The sequence below is a fragment of the Vombatus ursinus genome, unplaced genomic scaffold (assembly GCF_900497805.2).
Source record: "Vombatus ursinus unplaced genomic scaffold, bare-nosed wombat genome assembly UNPS02014801.1, whole genome shotgun sequence".
NCBI classification, from domain to species: Eukaryota; Metazoa; Chordata; class Mammalia; order Diprotodontia; family Vombatidae; genus Vombatus; species Vombatus ursinus.
This window is the reverse complement of record NW_020954579.1, coordinates 11,333,670-11,355,351: the sequence shown is the minus strand read 5'-3', so window position 1 is coordinate 11,355,351 and position 21,682 is coordinate 11,333,670. Positions and strand designations below refer to the sequence as shown.

The window sequence follows — 21,682 nt, the reverse complement described above, 5'->3', positions numbered from 1 at the left end:
TGCCTGGAGCATAACGCACCTTGAATGAAAGAAGGAAGGAAGAGAGAAGGCAAGAAGAAGCCAAATGAGTGGCAAAGGGTGATAAGAAAGACAGAATGTGAAGGGAGGATGAGGAAATAGGATTTCATGAAATCACCTACACTATTTCTCTTAGGCAAAATTCAGCAGCGCTGGGGGCTCTGTGCCCAGACAGAGTCAGGGCTCTTTGTTGTTGTTGTTCAGTCATTCTCAATTATGTCCGACTCTTCGTAACCCTATTTGGAGTTTTCTTAGCAGAGATACTGAAAGAATTTGCCATTTCCTTCTCTGGCCCATTTTACAGATGAGGAAACTGAGTTTAAGTGACTTGCACAGGGTCACACAGCTACTAAGTGTCTGAGGCCAGATTTGAACTCAGAAGGATGAGTTTTCCTGACTCCAGGCCTGGCACTCTATCCACTGTGCCACCTCGCTGCTCCTAGTTTTGGCATCAGTAAAGGGCAACTCAGTACCCCCACCCCAACAACAACCTCCAGGTATCCCACTCCACATTTTGGACAATTCTAATTGTTAAGAAGTTGGTTTGTTTGTTTTTTTTCTTTCTTTTGCTGATAACTGGATTTGAATCCTGGCTCTGACAGGATTAACCTTGCAACTACAAATTATTTAACTTCTAGACAGACAGTCAATAAACTTTTATTAAATGCCTACTATGTACCAGGCACTGTCCTAAGGTCTAGAGATACAAAGAAAGGCAAAAGACAATCCTTGAGCTCAAGGAAAGCACAATCTAACGGGGGAGACAACATGCAGACAATTATGTACTAACGAGCTATAGACAGGGTAAATTGAGGCTGATCAATACATCTTTAAGTCTCAACTTCCAATTCTGTAACTTACTTGTAGCTCATAGATCTATTGCTCGAAGCACTCTCTGAATATATCTAGTCCAATTCCCTCTTTTTACAGATGAGGAAAGCAAAACCCAGGCAAGATAAGTGACTTACTCAGTTTCACAGAAGTAGTAAGAGATAAAGGGGGGATTTGAACTCCGGACCTTTTATTCTAGTATCTGTGCTCTTTCCACTGCACTACAGACCTTCCAGGACTATTCCGAGGCAAGCACTTTCTAAACCTTAAAGTCTATATAGAGAGAGGTGCATGTATAAGATGATGTACATAAAGTGCTTTGAAAACCCTCCTCTAGAATTGTTAGTGATGATGATGATGACATCGACAACAACAAATGCAATTCTTAGGTCCCAGACCCTGGGTTAGAGCATAAGGTGAAAAAATTGAGAGAATGGGGCAGGGATAAGAGCAAGACTTCTAGGGTTCTGAGGGAAGTGGTGATGGCGACTACATCGTCCATGAGGGAAGAATCCTTACGATCTCCACAGAGAAGTAACTTCCTCATCCTTGGGACCAGAGAAGGGTGGATGCAGAGCCCAAGTGAAATATAAGCTTTGGAAACAGAGAGGATGGAGGGTCTGATAAGAGAAGGAAGTAGGGAAAACCCAAATCTATCTTGGGCCCCAAAGAGAGCTGGAAGAAAGGAAAGGAAGTTGGGGACCAGGAGCCCCTTTACCTTGTGTTGGCCAACTCAATCTTTGACTAACCATTAAATTGGGGAAGAGTCTGAGTAGGAAAGGAGAGAGGAGACGGCAAAAGGAAAGTTCCAGTCACTGGAAAGGAGTGAAAAGTATTGAATGAGGAGAGAACAGGAAAGAGGACCAGGAGGCATATGGATGCTGATGCCGCCACCTCCGTCCTTGCTGTTTCAGGGGAGGCATCAGGGGCTGATATGATGGGACACTGATATCGTCAGGAGAGAGATCATAAGACCAGTGGATTAACGTAGGATTGGAAATCTGTTCTCTAGAAAATATACTAACTTCTATGCCTCTCTCTGTGTGTTTTTTTTTCCTCCTTTGTTTTCTAATATGAAAGTTCTTTTGGAAAAATTCCATTGCCAGTTGAATCAAGTTAATAATGGATTTTTCCACCCTTGAGACATGCATAGAATGCTTTTTAATTTGTTCATTCATTCATTTATTTGGTGCTGCCCATAGGGGCTGGGTGTGGCAGTGTCAGTAAAACAGGCCAAGCTCCAGAGCCCTCAGAAGGAGGGGCACAGATAGACCCAGAGCTCAGGGAAGGCAGAGATACGGTCAGCTGGGGGTCCTGGCCCATCACCACCTCGGCCATCCCCTGGGAAGTGCCATTGCTGCCCCAGCTCTTTCCTTCCTCTTAAGTCCATGCTCACCAGGCTGTAGGGAGGTCTCCACTGTAGCATTGGGCTTTTTCTTACACACATAGGGCAGGGCAATACTGCAGTCCCGGTTCTGCCAGCCGCCAGATGACTCTGTCCGGATCACCCCACAGTTCTCCTCACTGGGGTTGTCTGGCTGATCTGTGAGAGAGAGAGAATGACACACAGAGACATAGAGGAGAGATGGAGGAAAGGAGGGGGAGAGGGAGGGAGAGAGGAAAAAGAAAGAAGAAGAAGGATGAAGAAGAAGAGAAAAGAAGAGATGAGAAGGAAGGAGAGGAGAGGGAGAGGGGAGGGAAGGGAGGAAAAGAGGGAGGAGGAAGAAGAAGGGGGGGAGGGAAATTCCCCCCCAGGAAGGGAAGAGCTCATACCTCGAGCTCTAAATCCATGAGAGCCTTCCCTTCTCACTCACCTCCCCGCCAACCCCGTCACCATCAAACTCCATATCTCTAAGTTAAGGAATAGAAGGGAGAGTGATAGTTCCTCCCAAACCAACTTAGGCCCACCTGCTCATGAGTTCTAGAGAATACAGCTACTAGATTCAGTGCCTTTTCAGGGCATCTTCTTGTTCCCTAAACCAACCCCACAGAATCTACACTGCTCCCCCTGCCAACTCCTCCTCCAGGCTGGTGACAGAAGGTTGCTAGACCTTGCCCCATGTTGGAGGTTGGGACTAAAGGCATTAGCAGGCCTAAGGATATAGTGGACCCCCATGTCAAGAAGCCTTGAATTTAAAAGACCTAAATTCAAGCCCTGTCTCTGACACTACCTGCATGACCTTAGACAAGTCACTTCTCATGGCCTCAGTTTCCTCTTCTTTAAAATGAGGGTTTTGGATTGGATGACCCCTAAGGCCCCATCCAGCTCCAGTTCCGTAATCCCATGACCTTAAGAGGCTACATAAATAAGTTGTTAAATTGTTGTCTTCTCAAAATTCATTTGGGATTAGGCTCGATGACCTCTCAGGTCCCTTCGTGTTCTAAATCTATGATCCCATCAATTAGACCACGGAGGAAAGACACACGGGTCAGGAAGGGTGAGCCACTGGGCTTCTTTTAGGAGATTAGAGAAGCCTTGATGGAACGGCCCGGAAACACGGCCGCCAGCAACCAAGGCCCAGATGTTAATTGTTAGAACAACAACAGGGGAAGAAATGGGTCAGTGTCTTAGTTGGCATTGTAGGGAGGACACTTGCTACGGCTCTTCACCAGTACTCCCCACCCCAGAACATCACAGGATAGCAGGTGAGTGAGAAGAGAAGGACCAGGCAGAGAGATGTCCGTAGGGCAAACCCTTCCAAAAGGCCATTCTCTCTGCTAATCACTACCCATCCAAGTGCCCAGGAAAGGAGATTCAGGAGACCTGGCTTAAACCAGGGCTTCTTAAACTTTTTCCGCTTGCAACCCCCTTTCGCATTTTGGCAAAGTTCATTGTTGTTGCATGGCCTGAGGGCATGAGCTGTGCAGTGTGTTCAGGACCCAGGCTGCAGGGAAGTTGCACGATACAACACCGGCAAGCACTGCCAGAAACACCTCGGATTCATTACGCACTGGATTTTTAATTCATTTTTGGTCATTGCGCATTCAGAAACCTTCTACTGTTGCCAAACTTTTTGGGACTCCATATGGGTTCATGACCCACAGTTTAAGAAGCGCTGACTTAAACAGCAGTGGAAGGACTTTGGGGTGTGAGGGCAAAAGATGGGAAAGGCAGAGGGGGAGGAAGACGTGTCCTCCTGCCTTATTTCTTCTTCTCTGACAACAGGGCCAGACCATGGGTTCCACTTCCTCTCCTTTGACAGTCCCAATTATAGCTAGTATTTATATAATGATTTGAGGTTTGCAAATATTACCTCATTTTATCTTCACAATAACCCTGGTGCAGCAGGTGCTACTAATATTCCTGTTTTACAGATGAGGAAACCAAGGCAGAAAGAGATTAAGTGACTTATCCCAGGATCACACAGTTAAAAAGTGTCTGAAGTGAAATTTGAATTTAGCTCTTCCTGACTCCTGGTCCAGCTCTCTATCCACCGCACCGCCTAGCTGCCCATCCATACCTATATATCCTTAGGTCATTGCCTTTATGGAAGAGAGAGTAGAGTGTTCTCCCCTTACAAGAAAGGAAGAAATGGTACTTTCTCTGGCAGTCAGGGGGCCCTACACGCCTGATGGATACGGAGGCCTGAAGTCTTACCGCTTTCCCAGTTAAGATACTTAAGGGGAGAGTTGTCAGACCACTGCCAGCCGCCATTGGTGTCTAGGTCATTGAGTCCAATCCAGAGGGTAGAGCTATAGCCAGTGAGCAGCCCTGAGCACAAGACAAAAGAAAGGAGAAGGAAGTGAGAAGAGGAAAAAAAAGGGGTAGGGGAAAAAAAGTGGGAATTAATGTCAACAAAAGTTCCTACTATGTACAAGTCCCAAATGCAAAGGCTATACAGAAACAGGGAAAAGATTTATCCTTCTGGGAAGGAAACAGCCAAAAAAAAAAATCCAAGTTCACAAATGGAAGAAAACTCCAAAAGGAATCCCAACCACATTACCACCATTATCATCAGCAGCATCATGTATGTTATTATTATTATTATTATTATTATTTCTGGTCATTTTGGGTTGGTCCAGGCCTATGATGTCACTGATGTGGGCAATTCCTCCTACCAATACCCATGGGCATCGTTCCGGGTCAGTTCTTCAATTTAGACTCTTAGAGAATTGTTGGGGGAGAAATGAGGGGTCAAGTGACTTACCCAGGGTTACACAGTCAACCCTATCCACTATGTCAAGCATCCTTTCCATACTGTTGCTATTGTTACCTAGACCGTCACATTACTGCTGAAGCTTGCCAACATATTGGCACGTTTCTTTTGGCAAACTGCAAAACAGCTTAGAATCTGAGGCTTTATTTTTCTGATTGTCTTCTTTCTTCTGCTTATTTCCTTGTTTCTTTTTATGTGGATTGTCAGTAAAGTGGGTGAAGCTGCATGCCAGCATGCTGGTCTTAGAATCAGGAAAGCCTGGGATCCAGTCTCACCTCTGACACTTACCAGACTTTGGGTGCCTCAGTCAACCTCTCAGCCTCAAACAATTCCCTACAACTTCTCTACTAAGCTAAAATACATTCCTCACAGATCAAATGAGATAATGTAGGTAAAGCACTTTGCCAACCTGAAAACACTATATAAATGCTGGTTACCATAATTATTAGAGAGGCATAGAGCAATGGATAGAGAGCTGACCTTGCAGCCAAGAAGACCTGGGTTCAAGTCCTGTCTCTGACATAGCTGTGGGATACTGGGTGAGTTAACCTCTTCCAGTGTTCTAGGCAGCCCTCTAAAAATATATAAGCTGAAGAGAAGGTCCCAACCTACACCAGAAGGCAGAAATTCCCTATACTTATTGTTGTTCTTCAGTCATGTCTGATTCTTCGTGACCCCATTTGGGTTTTTCTTGGCAAAGATACTGGAATGGTTTGCCATTCTTTCTCCAGCTCATTTTACAGATGAAGAAACTGAGGCAAACAGGATTAAATGACTTGCCCAGGGTCACACAGCTAGTAAGTGTCAGAGGACAGATTTGAACTCAGGTCTTTCTAACTCCAGGTCTGGTGCTCTATCCACTGCACCACCCAGATGTCTCATACTATACTGGTAGTTTTCAAATTTTTTAGTCTCAAAATCCCTTTATACTTTTAAAAAAATTTTTGAGGATCACTTTATACTCTTAAATTTATTGAAGACCCCAAATATCCTTTGTTTATGCAGGTTATATCGACTGATTTTTACCATATTAGAAGTTAGAGCAACTTAATATTATTATGAAAATGGCATTGGCCTCACAGACCCTCTGAAAGTATCTTTGAGGACCTCCAGCAATCCCCAGACAATACCGTGAGAACCACTGCCCTATGCCAATGAAATCACAGGTATAGTTCCCCTTTTATGATTATTATAGACAGGTTACAATCTACAATTGGTAGAGGGAGTTAACACACCATTGAAATCACAGCCCACTGATGCATGAAGTGTGTAATTAAAAATATATATTTAAAATAAATAGATGACAGTAGCCCTGGTTCTGAGGACCTCACCCTTCTCTCCTGTACCAAACTGCCCTCAACAGCCCAGGGGTTCTTTTTTCCTCCTACACATACACAAAACAAAGGAGAGCGTTCTCTGGTATCAGGAGTGTGCTACAGTCATCCAAATTTTCTGCATGAGCCTTTACACCCCAGAAATATGCAAATGCTACAAATCAGGCCTTGATTTAGGGTTTATTTGATTAATAATTGACTTAAGGTGATGGAGAAAATGTTAATAATGAAGATTAAACTTAAAAGTATATAGAGGGTATTTTTTCGGCAAGGAGAGCTGGTAGTTAAACGTTTACCAGCATACCCTTGTCTGGAACCCTCCAAAGACCCCAAATGCACTTCTCCCCACTACACCTTAGTTCTTGCCCATCCAAAATCCTCCTGGATATTGCTGTTCACTGTTGAACCCCGTGTGCAGGGCTAGGTTGTTTGCAGGAAAGGGGAGGACCTATGAAGAGCTGGGTTCACTAGAGTGGAAACAGCAGGCTTGCCCCTCCGGGCCTCACTCACCATTGATGTATGTTTGCTCATGGATCTCAGTGATGCTGAGCAGGTCGGCTCCCTGCTGCTCACAACTGGCCCAGGCCTCCCTCCAGGACAGCGTGGACTGGAAGTTAAACTGGTAGCAGCTGTTTGTTAGTTGGTCCCTATCCCAAAAAGTCTCACAGTCGTTACCTGGAATAGCAGTAGGGAGGGAGGGAGTGGAGAGAGCTCTGAGTAGACACAGCCTAGTGATCAATCCCACAAATGACCACGCTATGAGTACCCCTGGAGCTATATACTAACCCTCAACCTCCTATTTCAGAAGTTCTGAACATTTTTTTCAAGTTGATAAACATTGATGACCATATGTCACTCAATACAATACTTTGTAAGCCTATGTATTTTATTTACACATTTAAAAATATTACTCTGAAAAGGGTCCATAGGCTTTGTAGTTTGTCCTTTGTTCTCGAAGAAGACCAAGACATCAGGAAGATGATGCCCTGACTTGCAATTAAATTGGATATAAGTGAGGCAGGGCTGTGCAAAGTCACCAGCCTCACTTTCTCCTCCAGAGCCACCTGGGTCCAGTGGCAACATATAGAACAGAACTGGAGATGGCCCAGGACGCAGTGGGAGGTCTTGGCCTTTTTAAGCTAAGGTCTTCTGAGTTCTCACTTTGAGTGAGTTCATGGCATCATATTACCAATGTCATGGTCCTCTTCAAGGCCACAAGCTTTACTAGACTGTCAAAGGGGTCCATGATGTAAAAAAAAAAAAAAAAAAAAAATTAAGAATCCTGTCGTATTCCATCTCCAAAGTCAAGAGTCACTGCCCAGATACATGGTGGGGATGGAAACTAACAAGATAGAGTCACATCTAATACAGGGCCCTAAAATTCCACCAGGGCAAATCTTTCTCCATTACTGGTTTCTTGGATCCTCAAACTTTTTGCTGCACCCCACCCTGCAACACACTCCCAGATCCCTTCCAACCTTTCCAGTCCTCATTTGCAAGTTTATCAATCACTCCCCTCAGTCCTTTTCCTACCCCCTATCTCCCTTCCCCACTTCCTGGTGCCTTACCCTGGGGATAGGGATGGGGATGGCAGAGGCAACACTCACTCTTAATGGGGCAGAAGCCCCATCGCTCATCCTTGCCGTAATCCTGGGTGGTGGCGCACCAGAGGTGCCCATCTTCTCTGCCAGTACTGGTGCACCCATGGAACCACTGATTGTCGTATTTGAAGGGGATGGTGCAGGGCTTCCCATGGGAGTTTCCTTGTATTGTGTAGATCTCTGTAGGGGAAGGGGGAAGGGGGAAGGAGGGGAGGAGCCAGAGCTCTCATTATTAGGGCACCAAAATCATTTCCTAGGCTCCCTACACTACAGTCAAATGGAGTGGGGGCGTCAGTGACCAACCCATTGCCCCCAGCTCTCTACCACATCACAAGTAGGAACTCTGGATAGCAAAGGGATGGTGGGAAAGAAGTGTGGGGGAGAGAGAAGAAAGATCTGCTTCTCCCAGTCTTTTCTCCCCTCCTTCCACATCCTTGGAGCTCTAGCAGAGTCAGGGAAGAAAACAGGATCTGACCTTGTTTTCCCCAAAGAGCTTCCAGATTTAGCCTCCTGTACCTCTCCTACTTGTGGCTATGAAAAACTAGAGGTCTCTGAATTCCTAAGGCCTAACCCACCCTCCTCCTTCCTGTTCATTCCATGGATCTAGCCTGGGAACCTTCAGAGACAAAGAATTCTCACCACCCAGTTCCCTCTAGGACCAACGCAGCTCCTACCTGGCTAGTGCATGTAGCGGCTCCCTTCCTACCTATATAGACATAGATGGCCAGGTGTGGATATGTGGAGGGGGTCAAGATGAGAGACAGTGAAAGGTAATTCCTTTCTAGCCCTGCTGTCCAGGGGGCCCATTTTCTCTTCCGCACTCTTTCCCCAACTTTGCCAGCCAGGGACCTATTTCAGAACCCAGGTGGTCTTTCAAGAATGGAATGAGGAGGAGGATTGCCTAGTGGGGAGAGTTCCAGGGCTCAGGAGACCCCGATTCAGCTCTGCCACTAACTCAGTGTGTTACCTAACAATCCTGGACCTCCATTTATTCATCTGTAAAGTGGAGACAAAACTTGCTTCATTTAACTTCATAGGAAAGAATAAAATGAAATGGATATAAAAACATTTTGGGAAAACAGCATAATATAGCAGAAAGAATGCTCCAATTGGGATTAGTTCCCAACTCAAGATACCATCTGTGTGACCTGGAGCTAATTGCTTAACCTCTCTAAGCCTTGATTCCCTCAACTGAAAAATGGGTATAACAATAGTACCTATGGTGGCAGCACAGCAGATAGGGCACCAGACCTGGAGTCAGGAAGACCTGAGTTCAAATCTGTTCTCTGACACTTACTAGCTGTGTGAGCCTGGGCAAGTCATTTAATCCTGTTTGCCTCAGTTTCCTCATCTGTAAAATGAGCTGGAGAAGGAAATGGCAAACCACTGCAGTACCTTTACCAAGAAAACCCCAATTAGGGTCAGACACGATTGAAACGATTTAACAACACAGAATTGTTGACAGGATCAAATGAGATAATGTAAAAACAGCTTTGTCAGCCTTAGAGTGCTATATAAATGTGAACTACTATTACTCGGGAAATAGTTGTAAAGTACTATGGAGGGAAAATTTTGTTAGAAGAATGAAACGGTAGGGGACAGAAGGGACTCTCCCCAGAGCCCATAGCAGCAAGAGTAGAATCCTCATTCAAAGAGCTCCCTTTTGGCCAGCTCCTGCCCTGGGACCTACTCTCACATCTCCCTACACTCTCTTTGGGAAATGCTATCCTTCCCTGGCCCCCTCACCGTAGTAGGGTACAGAGCACAGATCCTCATCAGTCCCGTAGATTCGCCATTGGTTGCCCCTTGTCTGGTCTCCTCGATCAGAGAGGACAGTCTTTGAGGTGTTCCCTGTCTGGCCCCCCAGATACAGAGGCAGCTGGTCCCCCAGTGTCTGGCAGTACCAGCGCAGGCTCAAGGCCTCTCGGTCACACTCGTAGGTGCCCAGCGATGGGGCTGTGGTTGCATTGGCACCAGGCCAGGCTGTGCCCAGGCCCAGACACTGCATGGCACCCAGGTTGAAGAGCCGGTTACGGGAGACCCACTTCCACTGCTGGGCAGGTAGGCTGGTATTGCAGACTGGTGTGACTTTAACCTGTCCCTCTTGGGCCTCCAGACAGCCTTGTAGCCCATGAGTGAAGATCAGGAAGACATTGGGCTCTGGAAAAGAAGGCAGGTAATAAGACATTAAAAATGTCTCTTCTGTTCATTGCTCCCCCGACATCATTCTGTGACTTTAGTCTATAAAATAACCTCTTAGGTGACCCCAGCCTCCTCCTCCCTCCCTCTCTCTCTCCCCCCTCTCTCTCACTCTCTCTCATTCTTTGTCTCTGTCTCTCTCTCATTCTTTGTCTCTCTCCATCTCTGTCTCTCTGTCTCTCATTCTTTGTCTCTGTCTCTCTACCTCTGTCTCTCATTCTTTGTCTCTGTCTCTCTCCGTCTCATTCTTTGTCTCTGTCTCTGTCTCTCTCATTCTTTGTCTCTGTCTGTCTCTGTCTCATTCTTTGTCTCTGTCTCTTTCTGTCTGTCTGTCTCTGTCTCTCTCTCATTCTTTGTCTCTGTCTGTCTGTCTCTGTCTTTCTCTGTCTCTGTCTCTGTCTCTCTCTCATTCTTTGTCTCTGTCTGTGTCTGTCTTTGTCTGTCTCTGTCTCTCTCATTCTTTATCTCTGTCTCTCTCTGTCTCTCTGTCTCATTCTTTGTCTCTGTCTCTTTCTGTCTGTCTGTCTCTCTCATTCTCTGTCTCTCTGTCTCATTCTTTGTCTCTGTCTTTGTCTGTCTGTCTCTCATTCTTTGTCTCTGTCTCTGTCTGTCTGTCTCTGTCTTTGTCTCTGTCTCTCTCATTCTTTGTCTCTATCTCTCTCTGTCTCTGTCTCTCATTCTTTGTCTCTGTGTGTCTTTGTCTGTCTCTGTCTCTCTCTCATTCTTTGTCTCTGTCTCTCTCTCCCTCCCCCTTCTCTACTCCACCTTACACATTGTCAACAGACATATTCAAAAGTTTTCATCAGGACACACTCCCCAGCTCCAAATCTCAGGATGTTATCATGGAAAGACAGTTAGATTGAGAATAAGAAGGCCTCAGTTAAAATAGTGGTTGTGCCAAATATAAGACAGCATGACTCTGGGAAAGTCATTTATCCTCCTTCTCTGTAAGATAAGAGGGTTTGAACAAGCTGTTGCCTCTCCATATAAAGGAACATTATTGCCCTGTAAGAAATGAACATGAAGGGGCAGCAAGGGGGCACAGTGGATAGATCACCAGCCCTGGAGTCAGGAGGACCTGAGTTCAAATGTGACCTCAGACACATAACACTTACTAGCTGTGTGACCCTGGGCAAGTCACTTAACTCCATTGCCTAGTCTAAAAAAAAAAAAAGAAAGAAAGAAAGAAAAAAGAAAAGAAAGAAAGAAATGAACATGAATTCAGCAAAGCATGAGAAAACTTGTATGAAGCAACACTGAAAGAAGAAAACAATATACACAATGACTTCAATGAAATAAATGAAAACAACTAAATAGGCAGCTGGACTCAGATCAATCGCAATGAACAATCTTGGTCCTAGAGAACAGAGGACAAAACACCTATTCCCAATGAGGTGGAGAATATCGCTTATAAAATCAAACATGGTTACTTTGTCAGTTTTGCTTAAATATTTTTGTTTCTTTTTTTTTTAGTGGAGTGATATTTAGGAAGGTAATTGATGAACTGATTAGTTCAAGAATTTGACCAGTTTAAAAAAGTTATATTTTTTTAAACGAACTGGGGAGGTGGGGAGGGAGGGGGCATGGTTTATACTGAATGACCTCTAGGCCTCTTTCAGCTCTGGTATTCTGTGACGTGTGATCACCCCTCCTGTGAGACTTTGGCACCAGGAGGGAAGTCGGGGTGTTGATAACTACAGCTCTAGCATCCTTTTCTTCAGTCCCCAAACAGTACTCATTGGATAGGCCTGAGCAGACTGCTTAAGGGAGGGACCTCAGTAGCCAGATCTTGTCCTGGCTGTGCTTTGCCCTCTCAATCTATTCTTTTCTCTCATTCCTTCTCTTGTCTCATCCCACAAACCACAACTGAACTCACCAGGCTGACCAAGGCCTCCTCCAGGGATTTAATGTTTTGAAGTCGAAAGTTCCTTCAAGGTCAGTGATGGGTTAATGGAAAATGTCCCTCTGCAGGGGGTAGGGAAAGGGCCTGAGACCAGAGAAAGGGAAAAATAACAGCTGGTTCTAAAGAGCCTTCCCAGAGATAAAGCTGGACATTTTAGACCCGGGCTCCAAGGAGGCCAGCATCTAAACCACTTCCTCCCTCCGCCCAAAAGGATATATGACTCCAATCTGAGTGCCCCATGTGATAAAATATAAATGTGGGGTTTTGAGTATGGCAGTGTTCGACTGAAAAAACAATTGACTTCTGGTTAAGATAGCAACACGAAAGGTCACAGAAAAGCCCCACTGCCCTCAACTCCAGAAAATATCTGAAAAGGATTTTTAAAAGCATGTAAAATGAGTTCATTAGAAGAGTATATAAATAATAAGGGTAAAATGAGAGGAGAAGGCATATAGTGACCCTCACTCTTATCTGAACCAGAGAAAGGAAAGTTGTACACACACATACACACACACACACACACACACACACACACGCGCGCGCGCGCGCGCGCATACACACATACAATCAAGTAAATTCTCTTTCTCCCTCTTCTTCTTCTTCTTCTTCTAAGAGGAGGGTCAAGAGCAAATGCAGAAAAGATACAAGATAAATCTTATATAAATAAATATATGATATATGGTAAAGGAAAATGGCAATTTACAATTGTAATGATGATGCTAAATGAGATAAATTTATCCACAAAATAGATGGTAGTAGCAAATGGAGTAGAAAATAGAACCCAACAATATGCTGTTTACAAGAAACACATTTGAAATATAAAGATTCACACAGAGTTAAACTGAGGGCTTAGAGCAAAATTTATGCACTAGGTGATTTTTAAAAAACAAGAGATAAGAATCATTATTTTAAACAAGGTAAAAATAAAGATATGGTTAAAAGAGATAACTGTGTTATGCTAAAAGGTATCATAAATAATTAAATTATATAAATATTTAATGTAAATGCAATAAATAGCATAGCATCTAAGTAGTTGAAATTAAAAAAAAAATTTAAGGAGAAATAAACAGCAAAACCATAGTAGTTAGGGAACTTAATGTTTCCCTTTCGGACAAAGACAAATCTAAAAAGAATATATAAATTAGAAAAATGTTAAGGGACTGTATAGAATTATTTAAAAGTGAGTATGGATTACAGGTGATTACTGAATAAGAACAGAAAGACATATACATATTTCTCAGGTGTGCATGACATTTTTACAAAAATTGATCATGTGCCAAGGCAAAACCCCCTCATAAACAGTATAAAGAGAAACTATTAAACCCATCCTTTACTGACTACAATGCAAAAAAGAAAAGTATCTCAGTAAAGAACATTTGAAAAAAGGTTTCAAACTTAAATGGAGATGAAATAATTTAATCCTAAAAAATTGGTGAATCAAAAAATAAATAATACAAAAATAGCTAATTTACTCAAGGAAAACAACAATATGAAAATATATCAAAACTTTTGTATTGGGCAGCTAGGTGGTGCAGTGGATAGAGCTCCGGCTTTGAAGTTAGGAGGACCTGAGTTCAAATGTGATCTCAGACACATAACACACACAACACATCCTAGTGGTGTGACCCTGGGCGAGTCACTTGACCCCAATTGCCTACAAAAAAAACAAACAAAAAAAAACTTTTGTATTTCAGCCAGAGTAGTCCTTACAGGAAATTCTATATCTATAAATACTTTCATCAACAGAAGAGAGAAAAAAATGAATCAATGAATTGGTCATTAATTAAGATAATTAGAAAAGCAACAAATCAAAAAACCCAAATGCAAAAATTCTTTGAAATCAAGGAATAGATAGATAAACAAAATTTGAAACAAAAAAGCATTGAATTTATACATAAAACCGGGAACTGTTTTTTTTTTTGAAGAAAAAAACTAATAAAATAGATAAACCATTAGCTAATCTAATTTTTAGAAAAGGAGGCAAGGCCAAAATGCCAATATCAAACATGACCAAAAAACAAAAACAAAAGAAAATACAATCTCACAATAGTTGTAGCCTCTTTGCTAATACTTTTTTTGGATATTTTTGCAGTGATTATCAGCTTTCTTGTATATTACCAACAAAGCCCTTTAGGAAGAGATCAAGAAATAAATTCCATTTATTCCATTATAGAATGCATGAAATATCTGGGAGTCCAGCTAGCAAATCATACTCAGGAATTATACAAGCTATTCAACTACAAAACACTCATTATAGAAATACAGATTTAAATAATTACCAATTTAATTGCTCGTGGTTGGGCTAGCTGATATAATAAAAATGAAAACACTATCTAAATTAACATATATTCAGTTTCATACCAATCAAACTACCAGGGGGTTCCTTTGTTGAACCAGAAAAAATAATAACAAAATTAAACTTGAAACAAAAGTTCAAAAATCTCAAGGAAAATAATGAAAAAAATGGAAAAGGGGACCTAGCAGTCCAAGATTTCAAACTATACTAAAAAGCAGTAATCCTAAACCTTTGGTACTGGTTGAAAAAATAGAAATGTTGATCGGTGAAACACATTAGGGACACTAGAACCAGAAGCAATTGAATAGAATAGCATAATATTAAATAAATCCAAGATCTCTAACCACTCCACAAAAACAGCTGGGAAATTTGGAAAGCAGTCTAGGAGAAATTAGGTTTAGTCCAACATCTCACACCATATGGTACAATAAACTCCAAAAAAGATACCTGACCTAGATATATCTGTAATGCCTGTTTCATAGGCAACAAACTTGCTTCATCCTAAATCTTTTCCTCTCCCACTCCTTCCATCATTTAGTAATCACTGAAACCTGGCTTCTTCCTGGTGACAGACTCCCTGACCACTCTTTCCAGTACCTGCTGCACCTTTCACTCATTCCGCTGGGCTCACTGGTTGAGGAAAGGGAGTTGGAATACTCTTTGCTCCCCGCTGCCACTTCCAGGATCCCCACCCTGACCTCTATCACTCTGTAATTTCTCCTCCTTTTACATTTATGAAATTCACATCTGTTATTGTTGTTGTTCAGTGGTTCAGTAGTGTCCAACTCTTTGTGACCTGATTTGGGGTTTTTTTGTCAAAGATACTGGAATAATTTGCCATTTCTTTCTCCAGTTCATTTTATAGATGAGGAAACTGAAGCAAACAGGGTTAAGTGACTTGTCCAGGGTCATACAGCTAGTAAGTGTCTACAGCCAGATTTGAACTCAGGAAGACTCATCTTCCTGACTTAAGGTTCTGTACTACCCACTGTGCCACCTAGTTGTTCTGAAATTCATATCTACCATCCAATCAAAATCCAGTAGCTGTTTTCTCTAAATTACTCCCCTTCCTTCCTCAATGAGTTCGATTCCAGGCTCACAATTTTTCTCTTCTCCCCAATTCCTGCCCTAATACTAGGGGACTTCAACATACATAGTGACTCTTCCTCAAAGACTTTAATCATTCAGTTCCTCAACCTACTTACTTCCCATGGCTTACTCCTCCACCCCACCTCAGCCACACACAAAGAGGATCATTCTCTTGACATTGCCATCACTCACAAATGCACCACCTCCATGTTCAAGAATTTCATCATCTCCTTATCTGACCATAATCTATTGACTCTTCACCTCTCCCGCTGCCTTCCCTTACCAAACCCCACTCTTCTTCTACACCATGACTTCCAATCCTTTGATCCCTCAATTCTCTCCCAGGCCCTCTTCCCTGTACTGGTCACTTTCCTCTTTTCCCCCTCTTGATCCCTTGGTAAACCAGATTAACTCTACACTGTCCTATTACCTTGAGTCCCTTGCCCTCTTGTCACATCACCAATTGCACCTGTCAAGGCTCAGCCTTGGATCACTCCCACCTTCTGCTGCCTTTGTTCCTACATGCAATCTGCTGAACAAAGGTGGAGAAAATGATGCAATCGTTCTGATTGGGTCCACTACAAATTCATGTTACACAGCTTCAGTCAGGCTTCACTGCCATTTAGGCAATCTTTCTACACCTCCCTTATCAACCCACTATCCCACTCTTCACAGCTGCCCTTCCAAATCTTTTTTATCCCTCCTCAAATCTCCCATGGCTCCCACTACCATCCTCTCAGCTGAAAACCTTGCTTCATATTTTACAGAAAAAAATCAAGGCCATCTGCTATGAGCTCCCTCTTCTCCCCTCTTCCTCTTCTCGTATCACTCAGATGCAGCTACATGGTACGGTACTAGGCTTGGAGTCAGGAAGACCTGAGTTCAAATCTGTTCTCAGACACATACTAGTTGTGTGACTGTGCACAAGTCACTTAACTTCTGTTTTCCTCAGTTTCTTCATCTGTAAATTGGGGATAATAACAGCACTTTTCTCTCAGAGTCATTGTGAGGACCAAATGAGATAATGGTTGTAAAGCACTTAGCACAGTCCTGGCACATAGTAAGTGCTTTTTGCCACTATCTCCTCCTTTACCCCTGTCTCACACAAAGAAGCAGCCTTACTAAGGTTAACACCTCTACCTTTACGAGCAATCCCATTCCATCCCATTTCTTCCAACAAACCGCACCCTCTGTCATCCCTCCTCTATCTCTCGCTGTCTACTTCCCTGCTGCCTACAAACATACCCACGTCTCCCCATCTTCAAAAAATCCTCATTTGCTCCTTCTATCTCAATAATTATCATCCTGTATATTTTCTGTCCTTTGTGGATAAACTCCTTGGAAAGGATAACAGATACCATAACAGAAACGATAACACCAATAACAGATGCCTCTACTTTCTTTCCTCTCACTCTCTTCTTAACCCTTACAATCCAGCTTCAACCTCATCATTCCACTGAAATTGCTCTCGCTGAAGTTACCAATAATCTCTTAATTGCCAAATCCAATGGCCTTTTCTCAATCGTCATACTTCTTGACCTTTCTCTAGCATTTGACATGTTGGGGATATGAGACTGGAGGTCAGCAAAGAAGTTGAGGCAAGTTAGGTAGCTTTGAGAATCATCAGCACAGAGATGGTAAAACGTTCATGTTTGCTGGTGTTTGTGAAGTTCATAATATTACAAAAAAATGCTCCAAATACTCGATAGTAAGAGAAATGCAAACAAAAACAAGTCTGAAGTTTTACTATACACTCATCAAATTGGTAAAGATGACAAAAAAGGAAAACGACAATTGTTTCAGGGACAACAGGTACACCATTGCATTGCTGGTGAAACTGTGAATTGGCACAGCCATTCTAGAAAGCAATTTGGAACTATACCTCAAAAGTGACTTCAACCTAGAGATACAACTACTAGGCTTATACAAAGAAAGAGGGAAAGGATGTATATATTTATAGCAACACTTTTTACTGTAGCAAAAAACTGAAAACAAAATGGGTACCTATCAATTAGGAATTGGTTGAACTACTGAACTAATTTTTGTATATAAATGTACTGGAGTATTATTGTGCTATAAAAATTTATGAAAGGGAAGGATGTAGAGAAACCTGGGAGGATTTGTATAAGCTAATGCAAAGAGAATTTATAACAACAATGTATGATATTAATACATTGAAAAGACTTAAGATCTATAGTCAATGCAATCACCAGTCAAAACTCCACCAGACTGGTATTGGAACATGCTGCTAACTTCTTGGTGGAGAGATGGTGGATTTAGAGGCACAGAATGAAATGTACATTTTCAGACATGGTCAATGTGTGGATCTATTTTTCTTTTCTATGCTTATTTGTTACAAGGGAGGGATTTGGGAGGAGGCTGGGGTGAAGGGAAATTCAGAAAATGAGAGGAAAGGTAAAAAAGGAAGAAAAGAACATTAACAAATAATTTTAAAAAATAAACAGAAGAGAAAGGAGTTCAAAGGGAACCCAGAAAAATACCAAAGTATTGGAACTACCATGCTAAATTTAAAATATTGAAGAAAAGGAGGAGGGGGAGGAGAAGGATGAGGAGAAGGAGAAGGAGAAGGATGAGCAGGAGAAGGAGGAGGAGGAGGAGAAGAAGGAGGCCGAGGAAGAGAAGAAGAAGGAGAAGAAGTTGCACCTATTAGAGATTCAAAGTTTCAGGTTTTTTTTCTGTACTTTGTATAGGGAAGGGGCAGCTAGGTGGTGCAATGGATAGAGCACTGGCCCTGGAGTCAGGAGGACCTGAGTTCAAATCCAGCCTCAGACACATAACACTCACTAGCTGTGTGACTCTGGGCAAGTCACTTAACCCCAACTGCCTTGGGGCGGGGGAGGAACCTTTGTACGGGGAAATATTCATGTTGGCTGATGTTTGTAAAGTTTGAAATAATAAAAAGGACATTAAAAAAAACAAGCATTTATTAAGCATCTACAACATACAAGACATTGAGCTAAGTACTTAGGATACAAAGACAAAAGGAAAAACAGTTCCTGCCCTCAAGGAACTTATATTCTATTGGAAGATACCAACATGTAAATAAGTATGTGCAAAATAACCTAAGGAAGAAGAGACCATAACAAGCAGGAAAGGCTTCCCCTAATGATTGTGGTAAGGCAAAGGTCAAGACTAGGACAAGATTAAATCAGTGGAACAATATTTAAGTTCTTACTATACACAAGAATCTGCTAAATCCTGGGTTTGCTCATGAACATTTACTAAGCATTGCACATGGTGCTAGGGCTGGGTAGTCATGTGGTGTTATGAAATGGGAGACCTGGATTCTAGTTCCAGTTCTGACACTTACTAGCTGTGTGACCATGTGCAAGTCACTTAACACCCCCATACCCCAGCCATTTCACCATCTGCAAAATGGGAATACAGTTGTCCCTTCTACATCATGACTCTCCCCATCATGGTTTTAACATATCATGGGTCAGCATAAGAAATTAAATAGGAATTTTGGGGGAGTTTTGCAGAAGCAGCAGATGATGCGCAAAGACTAACAGACAACATGGAAAAAATTTAGAAACTCAGAAATGTATAAAATATATGTATAGTAGTATATAATAGCAATATTGGTTGGTTGTTGTCCTTCGTTCTCAGAGAGGACCAAAATGGCATTACTGTGTTAGAATCACCGTGCATCTGACTATGGCTGATGACCTATGAGCTCAGAATGCTCTACCACTGGTCGGGCACAACTAGTCCATGTGAACATTTGGCGTGTATTCTCTACATCTGCATATCTCACGTTTCTTTTGAGCTACTTCAGTTCTATTTTGCTCATAGAGTACAGTACCTTCTCTGATGAGGGCACACCAGCCTGGCAGGTCCTGTGCCAGTGTCTCCCACATCACACAATCAGTTCCAAAGTTCTTAAGAGAGCCCTTGAGGGTGTCCTTGTTTTGCTTTTTCTGACCACCATGTAAGCGCTTGCCCTGTATGAGTTCTCCATAAAATAGTCTTTTTGGCAAGCATACATATTAATATAGTTTATCTTTTAATACCATAATAATTCAGATTTTTTCTCTGGTACGAAGAGAGGGCCAAAAAAATTTATAAGGATTTTCCAGATCACAGGGGTGCCACATCCCTATCCCCTGCAAAGTGCAATGGATAATGGTAATAACATTTGCGATCTGTACCTCAAAAGGTTGTTATGAAGAAAGCATTTAGGGAACTTCAAGAGGCTACAGCAGGAATTCTTAACCTTGCTGTGGGGTTGGTGGGGGGGGTGTTAACAAACTCTTTTGGCAATCTGGTGAATCCTATCTCATGATACTGTACATAGCCAAGGAAGATGCCATATACCTGTAATCCCTGCTACTACTGGCAAAAGCTGAGGCTAGTGGATTTCTTGAACTCAGGAGTTCTGAGCTACAGTAGGGCTAAAGTCAACTGGGTGGCCAAACTGAGTCCAGCACTAATGTGGTGAAGGCTTTTCTCTCCATCCCCCAGCAAAGAAACGCCTAACAAGAGCTAAACAAAAAATAGAGAGGATCACAAAGGATAAAATGGATAATTTTGATTATATGAAATTTAAAAGTTTTTACACAAACAAATCTAATAAAGTTAAGATTTCATGGGAAACAACTGGGATGAAATCTTTGCATCAAGTTTCTTGAAAAAGGTTTCATTTCCAAGATATGTAAGAAACTGATTCAAATGTATAAGAAAAGAGCCTTTCCCCGACTAACATATTAAGGATATAAGCAGACAGTTCTCTAGGGAAGTCTACAGTCATGTGAGAAGTGCTCCAAATCACTACTAATTGGGTAAATGGAAATTAAGCCAATTATGAGATTCCATCTCACACCCGTCAGAATGGCAAAGATGACTAAAAAAAAAAAAAAAAAAGGAAAATGACAAATGTTGAAGGGCTATGGAAAAACAGGCACATTAATGTATAGGTGGTAGACCTATAAACGGCTATGACCATTCTGCAAAGTGATTTAGAATTATACAGAAAAGTTACTCAGTGGTGAATGCTCTTTGAACCAAGTAGATCACTCTTAGGCCTCTGCTCAAAAGTGATGGAAAAAGGAAGAAAATATCCTATATGTACAAAATATTTATAGCAATTCTTTTTGTGATGGCAAAAAACTGGAAATGCTCATCACATGAAGCAAACAGAACCAGGAGAACAATTTATACTATCAATCAATAATAAATCAATCAATAAACATTTATTAAGTGCCTACTATATGCCAGGCACTGTGCTAAGCTATAATATCAATATTATAAAAATCAACAATTTTGAGTACTTTCATAAACTGATAAAGAATGAAATTAGCAGAACCAGGAAAACCATTTTTACTATAACTCCAACACTGTAAAAACACATCATTTTAATAACTGTAAGAACTGTTATCCATACAGTGCCCATTCATGATTCCAGAGGACAGATGGTGAAATATGCTACCCATCAGAAAAAAGTGACGGATTTAGGATGTGGAATAAGAAATTATACATTTTTGTATACAATCATCAAGAGAATTTGTTTTGCTTGACTATGTGTATTTGTTACAAGAAATTTATTTTTCTTTTTTTGTCCAATGGGAGACAGAAAAAATAAGATTTCTGTTAATTTTTTTAAATGGGGAGGGGGAGACAATGGTGCTACAATTCTGAAATGTGGTGTGCACTTTCAGATCAGGTCACTGTATTCTTAGTTTTACTTTCTTACAAAAGCGAGAGTAATCTGTAAGTGTTTATAATGTAAAAAATAAAACATATCAATAAAACTTAAAAACCCAACCCAGACCAGAAAAACAGAGCAGATTAAAGCTCCCAAGTCAATCAGTAATCAGATAGGACCATGAGTGACCACTGCGCTTCCAGCCCTACTCTCAAAAATAAAAAATAAAAAAGCTCATGGAAACCAGGTTAAGAACCTCTGTCTATGAAATATCAGCTATTATTAGTTGGAGAGATTGAGAACTCGAGCATGAAGTTACTGGAGAAATATTGTATACAACATGTAGTCAAGGATAATGAAATTCCTCTCTTTAAATGCCAAAAAAATTTACCTATTTTGGATAGAAATCTTTCTAAGATGAATGGCTTACATTCCCATCTTTTTATTTAGAAGATACTGAATGTGATTTGATCCCGCAAATGTTAGTGCTCTCTCTTCCATGTTACCTTGTATTTAGTTACTTTGTATGGATTTGTATTTCTGTGTATGTGTACACACACACACACACACACACACACACACACACACA

General features: G+C 41.8%; 1 protein-coding gene across 1 annotated transcript in view; it reads right to left on the bottom strand.

The window, feature by feature from the left end:
- The window catches only part of MRC2 (mannose receptor C type 2), a 98,816-nt gene that overhangs the window by 28,306 nt on the left and 48,828 nt on the right, over window positions 1–21,682 (bottom strand). Inside the window, exons 3-8 of the mRNA XM_027872971.1 lie at window positions 9,688–10,101; window positions 7,948–8,121; window positions 6,851–7,015; window positions 4,448–4,561; window positions 2,176–2,392; window positions 1,369–1,443 (exon numbers count right to left, since the gene is read on the bottom strand). Coding sequence (XP_027728772.1) covers window positions 1,369–1,443; window positions 2,176–2,392; window positions 4,448–4,561; window positions 6,851–7,015; window positions 7,948–8,121; window positions 9,688–10,101 — 1,159 coding nt within the window. The remainder of the gene's footprint in view (window positions 1–1,368; window positions 1,444–2,175; window positions 2,393–4,447; window positions 4,562–6,850; window positions 7,016–7,947; window positions 8,122–9,687; window positions 10,102–21,682) is intronic.